Source organism: Rhinoraja longicauda, chromosome 41 (genome assembly GCF_053455715.1).
Source record: "Rhinoraja longicauda isolate Sanriku21f chromosome 41, sRhiLon1.1, whole genome shotgun sequence".
In the NCBI taxonomy this organism is placed as follows: domain Eukaryota; kingdom Metazoa; phylum Chordata; class Chondrichthyes; order Rajiformes; family Arhynchobatidae; genus Rhinoraja; species Rhinoraja longicauda.
In genome coordinates, this window is record NC_135993.1 from 4425506 (window position 1) to 4437315 (window position 11810).

Consider the following 11810-nt stretch of genomic DNA (forward strand, 5'->3'; position numbering starts at 1 on the left):
TCTCGGGAGAGAAGGAATGGGTGACGTTTCGGGTCGAGACCCTTCTTCAGACTGATGTCAGGGGGGGCGGGACAAAGGAAGGATGTAGGTGGAGACAGGAAGATAGGGGGAGATCTGGGAAGGAGGAGGGGAAGAGAGGGACAGAGGGACTATCTAAAGTTGGAGAAGTCGATGTTCATACCGCTGGGCTGCAAGCTGCCCAGGCGAAATATGAGGTGCTGTTCCTCCAATTTCCGGTGGGCCTCACTATGGCACTGGAGGAGGCCCATGACAGAAAGGTCAGACTGGGAGTGGGAGGGGGAGTTGAAGTGCTCGGCCACCGGGAGATCAGTTTGATAACATCTTTTCTTCCCCAGAGGCGGGATCTCAGTTTACTTTAGAGATACAGCATGGAAACTGGCCCTCTGTCCCACCGAGTCCACACCCATTGTTCCTTCTGGCCCTTGGTTCTACCCTGACCCCAATCATTTAATCATGAGTCGCTGCCTTACAGCGCTTGCAACGCCGGAGACCCGACCACGGGCGCCGTCTGTACGGAGTTTGTACGTTCTCCCCGTGACCGGGTGGGTTTTCTCCGAGATCTTCGGTTTCCTCCCGCACTCCAAAGACGTACAGGTTTGTAGGTTGATCGGGTTGGTGTAAATGTAAAACTTGTCTCTAGTGTAGGACAGTGTCAATGTGCGGGGATCGCTGGTCGGTGCGGACTCGGTGGGCCGAAGGGCCTGTTTCCGCCCTGTAGGGTCAGTACCTGTGATGGACCGGACAGTGCCTGCTGCCTGAAGCCCCCTCTGCAATTTGAGACGTGTTCCCTTTCTCCCGCTCCTCCCTTGCCGGGCCAGGCTGTTGCCAGCAGCAAGTACAACATAAGGTCATAAGTCTGAAGAAGGGTCTCGACCCGAAACGTCACCCATTCCTTCTCTCCCGAGATGCTGCCTGACCCGCTGAGTTACTCCAGCATTTGGTGAATAAATACCTTCGATTTGTACCAGCATCTGCAGTTATCTTCTTATACAACATAAGGTCATAAGTGATAGGAGCAGAATTAGGCCATTCGGCCCATCAAGCCTACTCCGTCATTCAATCTCTCCCTCCTAACTCATTCTCCCGCCTTCTCCCCATAACCTCTGACACCCATAATAATCAAGAATCTATCTATCTCTGTCTTAAAAATATCCACTGACTTGGCCTCCACAGTCTTCTGTGGCAAATAATTCCACAGAGGGTAGAAACATGGAAACATAAGAGGAGGCCATTCAGCCCTTCGAGCCAGCACCACCATTCATTGTGATCATAGAAACATAGAAAATAGGTGCAGGAGGAGGCCATTCGGCCCTTCGAGCCTGCACCGCCATTCAATATGATCATGGCTGATCATCCACAATCAGTAACCCGTGCCTGCCTTCTCCCCATATCCCCTGATTCCGCTAGCCCCTGGAGCTTTATCTAACTCGTTTTTTTGATTCAGGTGGGGAGATGAACCCCCCCTCCTTCTCTGTTGTTGTTGTTGTTTCATTGTTGCCTGAACCCTGTCTCTCTCTCTCCCTGATCTCTCCTAGGTCTCGCCCCTCCTGAAGGGGTTTCTGGACCGGCTGCTGGTTCGGGACCCCTCGCAGAGGGCGATGGCTACTGAGCTACTGAAGCACCCCTTCCTGAGCAAGGCGGGCCACTCCTCGTGCATCGTACTACTGATGAGAATGAATCGGACTAAATGAGCGAGGGGTTTATGAGTCAGTCGCCCAGCACAAACGGGAGCAACGAAAATCTGTGATTTTTTTTTCTCTAAAAACTAGGAAGCCTATATCTCATAAATAAAACATTTGGCATTTACGAGAGATGGGTGAGTTGCTGTCTGGGCCCCGAGAGATGTCGTCTCTCTGTGGGGGAGTGTGTTTCCAACTGTACCCCCTGTCGGAATCTCAACACCGCCGTTTCTCAGCGGGGCAGAACCACAAAGGAACGGTGTCGATACTACTGAACGACGACTCTTTGTTCCGACTCGTAAAGTGTAACTTAAAAGAAAAAGACTGTTAACGGTTAAGTAATGTAGTTTATACACTATGAAACAGCTGAGAGGAGCTACACTGGAATTTTATATTATATGTAAAAAAAAGTGTGTATATTTCACTACTAAATCAAGATTTGATTTTTAAACACTGTTAAGATGTCATAGCTGCACCAGTGAGTAACATGCAAGTAGGGAGAGGGGTGCTCCTGACCTTTTGCAAGATTTGTTGGGATATTGGTAGACCAAGGAGGCCGTGTTTAATGACTCCAGTTGGACTGCAGGTTTGGTTCTCCAATAGGTCCAGTGTTTTCATTTTAAGAAGTGTGTCGTAGGTGCAGGCTTTGAGCTGGCTGTGGAAGCGAGTTTAAAGTCGAGTCTCGTTTCGCATGACCTCCACCAAGCACTGCATCGTAAGTCTCGGAACCGAGTCGACTGTGAATTCTGCAGGAGGTGACGTCATTACAATGGTAACTGTGTCCTTGGTGATCGATCACCAGTGCTGGACGCTCCACCTTCATCACCTCCCGGCATCGATGTGGGACTAAATGGGTGTCTTGGGCTCTGGGCGGGTGTCATGGTTTCGCAGCAATGGAAAATTTAATCGGGGAAAGGAACACGGAACAGATGATCAAACCGTGGCAACTTGTGCCAATAATGTTTTCCAGCGAGTGCAGGATGGTCACCTAAAAGTGATGCATGTGAAAAATCACTGGCAGTCACTTTCAACATTGTGTGGCCACTTGTCTCTGAAGGGAAGCTATCTGTTCACTCACACCCTGCAGCTGTGGCCATGAAGGAAGAGGGCAGGTGGGTGAGACTCGTGATGTCTGGTCCCATTAGAACATGAGCCAGAGTCAGATCCCTTGTGTAAGCCTATCCCCAGCATGTGCCAGTCCCTCTGACCAGTCTGGTTCTTACTTTAGGTAAACCGTTTCATCCTATTAACCAAAATGTTGTAAAACCCCGTTCTAAGTTCTGTCCATCTCAGAGTAATCTTAAGAGTTTCTCTCCAGGGTTAAGAACTGCTTGATGCACTTTTCATATGCAGGTCAGAAGGACTGGCTGAGGGAATGGATTTTCTTGTAATGCTAGTCAGCAGATTGATCCACTCTTAGCACCAGAGCAATGCGTGAAATGCCAAGCTGAAAGGCTTCTACATTGAAGGAGGGCAGCAACTATCACAATGTAAATCGGCAAAATCCCAGCAGTTCCAAATATCTTGAAATCGAAGTAACTTTCTCACACTTACAAAATAGTTTGGACCATAGATTTATTGGAGCTAACTGGCTGGAATTTTGGGTGTGAAGATTAATGTGCGAGGATTTGTTTTGACTTAACCCGGGTTTATGTCCTATTTGAACTACTGGTCAACGAGGCTGTCGAGGGTCTGTTCCCATTGTTGGCTCCACTACTCCCATACTCCACTAACCACTGGCCAGAACTCACTAGTGACCACAGTGTGGAGATGAGGAACGCAGAGCCAGATCTGTCCTTTTTGTTTGCTTCGGCCACTGGACTTCTACCCTCTACTTCAGGAGTTAGGGTTGAGCTACTGCCTCACAGCGCCGGAGACCCGGGTTCAGTCCTGACCACGACGCTAGTCTGTGCGGAGTTTGTACGTTCTCCCCGTGACCTGCGCGGGTTTCCTCCGGGATCTTCTGTTTCCTCCCAAACTCCAAAGACGTGCAGGTTGGTAGGTTAATTGGCTGGGTATAAATGTGAAATTGTTCCTAGGATGTGTAGGGGAAGTGCAAGTGTGCGGGGATCGCTGGTCGACGCGGGCTCGGTCCGAAGGGCCTGTTTCCGCGCTGCATCTCTAAACTAGACTCGTCTACTCATCTGATCCACCAAGCACTAGTCCTGAACTTCCTCAGCTTGCCATTGCGCAGTGGAACCAGCTACAAGTTAAACAGGTCTTAAACATCTCTGAAGCCTCACTGTGGAAGTGGGAGCGTTCTTGTGAAGGTCAATATCCCAACAAGCCCGTTGCACAGATTTGTCCTGGAAGTTGTATTTGAGCTATGTTACAGCATGTGCCTTCATCAGAATGAATGGATGGATGAAGTGACTACTGAACACCTCTGCCTGGGTTTGTTTAAGAATATTTATATTGTCATTTTTTTGTAACACTACAGTATTTTTTTTTTGAGAATGCTGCAACTTATTTTCTTGAGTAGCTACTTTACAAGAAGATTTACTGTTTTACTGTTTAAAAAAAAAGTGTTTTTCATTGTGCCAAGAGGGTGAATTTAATGAGGTTTTTAAATTTTCTAATTACAGATTTGAAAACCATTTGATATGCAGTTGACTGGCTTTATATTCCTTGTGTTTGTGTGTGTGTTTCAAAGTCGAGTGGTTGTCATGTATATCAGGGTGGAACAATTAGATTCTTACCACACAGTAAGGAAACAAGACCTTTGGTCCAAGGCGGGTCTGAAGAAGGGTCTCGACCCGAAACATCACCTATCCACCTTCTCCAGAGATGCTGCCTGACCAGCTGAGTTACTCCAGCACTTTGTGCCTTTGGTCCAACTTGCCCATGCCAACCAAGATCGCCCATCTATACTAGTCCCACCTGCCTGCATTTGGCCCTTTATCCCTTAAACCTTTCCTTTCTGTGTACCCACGGTGGCGCAGCGGTAGAGTTGCTGCCTTGCAGCGAATGCAGCGCCGGAGACTCGGGTTCAATCCTGACTACGGGCGCCATCTGTACGGAGTTTGTACGTTCTCCCCGTGACCTGCGTGGGTTTTCTCGGAGATCTTCGGTTTCCTCCCACACTCCAAAGACGTACAGGTTTGTAGGTTAATTGACTGGGTAAATGCAAAAATTGTCCCTAGTGTGTGTAGGATAGTGTTAATGTACGGGGATCGCTGGGCGGCGCGGACCCGGTGGGCCGAAGGACCTGTTTCCGCGCTGTATCTCTAAATCTAAAAAAAAATCTACCCGTCCAAATGTCTTTTGAATGGTGTTGTAAACCAACTTCACAACAAATAAACGTATGGTAAATTGTAGTTTAGTTTAGAGATGCAGCTCGGAAACAGGCCCTTCGGCCCATCGACTCCGCACTGACCAGCGATCCCCGCACATTAACACTATTCTACACCAGGGACATATTTTTCATTTATACCAAGCCAATTAACCTACAAACCTGTAAGTTTTTGGAGTGTGGGAGGAAACCAAAAATCTCGGAGAAAAACCGCGCAGGTCACGGGGAGAACGTACAAACTCCGTACAGACAGCACCCGTAGTCAGGATCAAACCCAGGTCTCCGGCGCTGTGAGGCAGCAACTCTACCGCTGCGCCACTCCTTAAATTATAAGATATTCTACATAAACCAGACCGTGACAGTACATTCCATACTCCTTGAGACCCTGAGCCATTTACTTTGAGTTACATCAGCCCCCAGTAACTAAGGGGCAATCCTTAATTGGGAGTCGTTCTTTCTATTGGCGAGCGCAGGCCCTACACTTGCTCAAACACTTTCCCAATTAGTCCTTGAACTGTGCAAGCTTATTTCACATTAATTCCACACCATTCTTCAAACCACCGAAAAGCAAGAACAGAAGAAGGCAGTAAAGGACACCGTGCTGGAGTAACTCAGCGGGTCAGGCAGCATATTTGGCCTTAGGAAATACAGCACAGAAATAGGCCCTTCGGCCCACCGAGTGCGCGATAGCCAACAATCCCCGTACATGAATACTATCCTACACACGATGGAAAACTTGCAGTATTACATAAGCCAATTAATCTGCAAACCTGAAAATAGACACAAAATTCTGGAGTAGCTCAGCAAGTCAGGCGGCATCTCTGAAGAAAAAGATTGGGTGACGTTTCGGGTCGGAAACCCTTCTTTAGACCCAACCCAAAACATCACTAATTCCTTTTCTCCAGGGATGCTGTCTGTCCCACTGAGTTACTCCAGCATTTTCTGTCTATCTTCAGTATAAACCAGCATCTGCTGTTCCGTCCAACACGACCTACAAACCTGTACATCTTTGGAGTGTGTAGGAAGGTAGGAAGACTATATATAATTACAATCGAGCTGTCCTCAGTGGACAGATACAGGGTAAAGGAAATAATGTTTAGTGCGTGATAAAGTCCAGTAAAGTCAGATTAAAGATAGTCCGAGGGTCTCCAATGAAATGCTGCCTGACTTGCTGAATTACTCCAGCATTTTGGGTCTTTCTTTAGTGTAAACCAGCATCTGCAGTTCCTTGTTATTCCAAAATGGAGTCTTCTGTTGTCTCCCAATCTCAAGAGGAAAACAGCATAAGCATTCATTATACATTTTTTCCTTTTATTCATTTAAAAATAACAAGTGTAACTGCCCCTAGAAATAGTAATCATTTTTCATCCCATCGTTGAAATTTGCCAAAAGCATCAACACTATTATTGAGGCAACTACCCACTTTCCAGTTGTAGAAGTTTTACAAGGAACAATTTTACATAATATAAAATATTAATTGACCTTTTTAAAAATTCTATTTGCAAACATAGTGAAAGATTTTTTTTAAAACACTCAATAGAAAAGATGTTTAGTTTAGAGATACAATAGGTGCAGCAGGAGGCCATTCGGCCCTTCGAGCCAGCACCACCATTCAATGTGATCATGGCTGATCATTCTCAATCAGTACCCCGTGCCTTCTCCCCGTACCCCCTGACTCCACTATCCTTAAGAGCTCTATCCTGCTCTCTCTTGAATACATTCAGAGAATTGGCCTCCACTGCCTTCTGAGGCATACAGCATAGAAACAGGCCATTTGTTCCACCGAGTCCACACTGACCAACAATGGCCTTGTACACTAATTCTCTCCCAACACATTGGGGGCAATTTACAGAGGCTGATTAACCTACAAAGTGGCATGAATGTCTTTGTGATGTGGGAGGAAACCCACGCAGTCACAGGGAGAACATGCAAACTCCGTACAGGCAGCACCCGTAGTTGGGATCGAACCCGGGTCTCTGGCGCTGTGAGGCAGCAACTCTACCGCTGCGCCACCATACTGCCCTACTAAGGAGTGAAGATTATAGAGGGATTTGAAAACATAAATGAACATGTTAGAAGAAGATGATTTTTGAGTGTGAACAAGACAGAAGCAAGGTAAGGATAAGACCTGTCGTAGCGGGTTTTAATGAACTTCACCTGGGCTCGTTCTCTGCAATAGACATATACACCGATCAGCCAAAACATTATGACCACTGACAGGCGAAGTGAATAACATTGATTATCTTGTTAAGGGGTGGGATATCTTAGGCAGCAAGTGAACAGTCAGTTCTTGAAGTTGATGTGTTGATGCAGGAGAAATGGGAAGGAGCGACTTTGACAAGGGCTAAATTGTTATGGCCAGACGACTGGGTCAGAGCATCTCTGAAACGGCAAGGCTTGTGGGGTGCTCCCGGTCAGCAGTGGTGAGTACTGACCGACAGTGGTCCGAGGAGGGACAAACCACAAACCGGCAACAGACAGGGTGTTGGGCGCCCAAGGCTCATCGATGCGCGAGGGCAACGAAGGCTATCCCGTCTGGTCCGAACTGACAGAAGGTCGAATGTGGCACAAGTCAAAGAGAATTTTAATGGTGGTCACAGGAGGAATGTGTCACAATACACAGTGCACTGCACCCTGCTGCGTATGGGGCTGCACACGGAGGACCAACAGCATATTAGGCAGGTGGTCATAATGTTTTGGCTCATCGGGTCATAATGTTTTGGCTGATCGGTGTATTAAGGAGCAGTGTCCTGGAAACATAGAAAATAGGTGCAGGAGTAGGCCATTCGGCCCTTCGAGCCTGCACCGCCATTCAATATGATCATGGCTGATCATCCAACTCAGTATCCCGTACCTGCCTTCTCCCCATACCCCCTGATCCCTTTAGCCACAAGGGCCACGTCTAACTCCCTCTTAAATATAGCCAAAGAACTGGCCTCAACCACCTTCTGTGGCAGAGAATTCCACAGATTCACCACTCTCTGTGTGAAAAAAAACTTTCTCATCTCGGTCCCAAAAGACATCCCCCTTATCCTTAAACTGTGACCCCTTGTTCTGGACTTCCCCAACATCGGGAACAATCTTCCTGCATCTAGCCTGTCCAACCCCTTAAGAATTTTGTAAGTTTCTATAAGATCCCCCCTCAATCTTCTAAATTCTAGTGAGTACAAGCCGAGTCTATCCAGTCTTTCTTCATGTGAAAGTCCTGCCATCCCAGGAATCAATCTGGTGAACCTTCTCTGTACTCCCACACTCCTTCCTATCCTTGGTGATGCTCCCACCCAGAGCCTCCAGGATAAAGTGGACCATGGCTCGCATGAAGATCTCCTCTCCCGACGGCTCCCGTCCCTCTTGTTCTTCGCTCTCCAGCATCTTCCCCCCAACCCCCCCCCCCCCCCCCCCCCCGCTCCCCATCTTGACATTAATTTTGAGATACAATGTGGAAACAGGCCCTTCGGCCCACCGAGTCCGCACCGAACAGCAATCCTCGCACACTACCATACATCCTACACACGGGACAATTTGTACAGGAGCCGCTTAACCTACAAACCTCCCCGTCTATGGAAACCGGAGCACCCGGAGAAAACCCACGCTGTCACGGGGAGAACGTACAAACTCGACACTCAGACAGCACCCATGGTAGACAGGATCGAACCCGGGTCTCTGGCGCTGTGAGGCAGCAACTCTACCGCTGTGCCGCCCATCAAAACACAGTCTGGTGCACTGAGCAATGTAGTGGGGTGGTGGGTGAGGTTGTTGCCATTAAAGAAGTGGGCGATGGGTGTGGTGGTTTAAATCTTACAAAATTCTCCAGTTTTGAAAAAACTTCCATTTGATTGGAAAATTAAAAGTGTAACTATTGTTTAAGCAATGTGTAGGAAGGAATCTCAGATGCTGGTTTATGCAGATGCAGTATGAATATTGATATCATATCATATCATATATATACAGCCGGAAACAGGCCTTTTCGGCCCTCCAAGTTCGTGCCGCCCAGCGATCCCCGTACATTAACACTATCCTACACCCACTAGGGACAATTTTTTACATTTACCCAGCCAATTAACCTACATACCTGTACGTCTTTGGAGTGTGGGAGGAAACCGAAGATCTTGGAGTAAACCCACGCAGGTCACGGGGAGAACGTACAAACTCCTTACAGTGCAGCACCCGTAGTCAGGATCAAACCTGAGTCTCCGGCGCTGCAGTCGCTGTAAAGCAGCAACTCTACCGCTGCGCTATCTCCAACTTCAAGCAATCCTTCCTTTCCCTTTCTCTCCATCCCTCCCCCATCTTAGTTCTCCGACTAGATTCATTGCCTTGTTAAATATCACTGAGTGAAAGCCTCGTTCTCACCTTCCACAGAGCTAACAATGAACCATTCTACATTTCCTCCAATCTCCTCTATTGCATCCGCTGCTCTAGATGTCTACTTCTTTACATCGGCGAAACCAAACGCAGGCTCGGCGATCGTTTCGCTCAACACCTTCGCTCAGTCCGCCTTAACCAACCTGATCTCCCGGTGGCCGAGCACTTCAACTCCCCCTCCCTCTCCCAGTCTGACCTCTCTGTCATGGTCCTCCTCCAGTGCCATAGTGAGGCCCAGCGGTGTGAACATTGACTTCTCCAACTTTAGATAGTTCCTCTGTCCCTCTCTTCCCATCCCCTTCCCAGTTCTCCCTCTATCTTCCTGTCTCCACCTATATCCTTCCTTTGTCCCGCCCCCCTGACATCAGTCTGAAGAAGGGTCTCGACCCGCAACGTCACCCATTCCTTCTCTCCAGAGATGCTGCCTGCCCCGCTGAGTTACTCCAGCATTTTGTGCTTATTATTTAAACAAGACAGGAAATAGAAAGCTAACTGCAGGCTAGTAAGCTTCACATCTGTGGTCAACAAAAATGTTAGAAGCTGTTAGTTTAGTTTTGTAGTTTAGTTTAAAGATACAACGTGGAAACAGGCCCTTTCGGCCCACCGGGTCCGCGCCGACCAGCGATCCCCGCACATTAACAATATCCTACACCCACTAGGGACAATATACAATTTTTACATTTACCAAGCCAATTAACCTACAAACACGTACATCTTTGGAGTGTGGGAGGAAACCGAAGATCTCGGAGAAAACCCACGCAGGTCACGGGGAGAACGTACAAACTCCATACAAACAGCACCCTTAGTCGGGAATGAACCCAGGTCTCCGGTGCTGCAAACGCTGTAAGGCGGCAACTCTACCGCTGAGACACCGTGCCGCGTTGAGACACAAGGAACTGCAAATGCCGGAATCGAGCAAAAAAACAAAGTGCTGGAGGAACCGGCGTGTCGGGCAGCATCTGTGAAGGGAATGAACAGATGACATTTTGGGTCGTGACCCTTCAAACTGGTGGAATGGAGGCAGTGAAAGCTGGAAAAGAGCGGTGGGTCAGGACAAAGCCTGGCAAGTCATGGGTGGATACAGGTGAACTAACAATGCATTCAAGAGAGAGCTAGATAAAGCTCTTAAGGATAGCGGAGTCGGGGTATGGGGAGAAGGCAGGAACGGGGTATTGATTGAGAATGATCAGCCATGATCACATTGAATGACGGTGCTGGCTCAAAGGGCCGAATGGCCTCCTCCTGCACCTATTGTCTATTGAATGGAAGGTGTATGGAGCGAGCTGCCAGAGGAGCCAGTTGAGGCAGGGACTGTCACAACGTTTAAGAAACAGACAGGTACATGGATAGGACAGGTTTGGAGGAATACGGACCAAACGCGGGCAGGTGGGACTAGTGTAGATGGGGCGTGTTGGCCGGTGTGGGCAAGTTGGGCCGAAGGGCCTGTTTCCGCGCTGTATCACCAACTAACAATGAATTGGCTTCCTGAGCTTTGAAGCAATCAGTTTTTTAAGATCTCTATGTTTAAATATTCATGTCTAATGTTTCAAATAAGACTGGAAACCCGCATCTGAGCAATCCCCTACTCACGTTCCACCACTGATTTCCCAATAACCTGTCTCTCACACCCCTATCAGCTCCCCCTCCTGATACTGTACAAACTCCAAATAGGCACACAATGCTGGAGTAAGTCAGCGGGTCAGGCAGCATCTCTGGAGAGAAGGAATGGGTGACGTTTTCGGGTTGAGACCCTTCTTCAGACAAACTCCATACAGACAGCACCCGAGGTCGGTATCGAACACGGGTCTCTGGGGCTGTGAGGCAGTGGCTCCACCAGCTGTGCCACCGTGCCTTTGAATAAGAGATACAAGAAACTGGTCTCTGGAATCTTGAGCACAAGAAAAGCGCCGGAAAACCGGGCAAGTCAGGCAGCATCAGTGGAGGGAATGGACCCACATCTAGAGAGCAGACTTGAACTACTATCTACCTCATTGGTGACCCTTGGACTATCTTTAATCGGACTTTACTGGCTTTGCCTCGCACTAAACGTTATTCCCTTATCATGTATCTATACACTGTAAGTGGCTCGATTGTAATCATGTATTGTCTTTCCACTGACTGGTTAGCACGCAACAAAGACTTTTCACTGTACCTCGGTACACGGTAAAAATAAACCAATCTAACTCACTAAGAAGGTATCACAAAATGCTGGAGTAACTCAGCGGGTCAGGCAGCATCTCAGGAGAGAAGGAATGGGTGACGTTTCGGGTCGAGACCCTCACCCATTTCTTCTTCTCCTGAGATGCTGCCTGACCCGCTGAGTTCCTCCAGCACTTTGATTTCAGTCTATTAATAGGAGCAGGCAGTGGTAGCCTGTGTTGAGGATTAGACCACCTTAAATAACGCTGGGTTTTAAGTCAGGGCTATTGATGTATAGTTTAACAGGCTATTTA

General features: G+C 48.0%; 1 protein-coding gene across 1 annotated transcript in view; it reads left to right on the plus strand.

Annotated features, from left to right (window-relative positions):
* The window catches only part of LOC144611678 (serine/threonine-protein kinase PAK 4-like), a 44836-nt gene extending 40579 nt beyond the window's left edge, over positions 1 to 4257 (plus strand). The window contains 1 exon segment of the mRNA XM_078430896.1: positions 1557 to 4257. Within this exon segment, the coding sequence (XP_078287022.1) occupies positions 1557 to 1712 (156 nt within the window). The 3' untranslated portion in view covers positions 1713 to 4257.
* The last annotated feature ends 7553 nt before the right edge of the window (positions 4258 to 11810 follow it).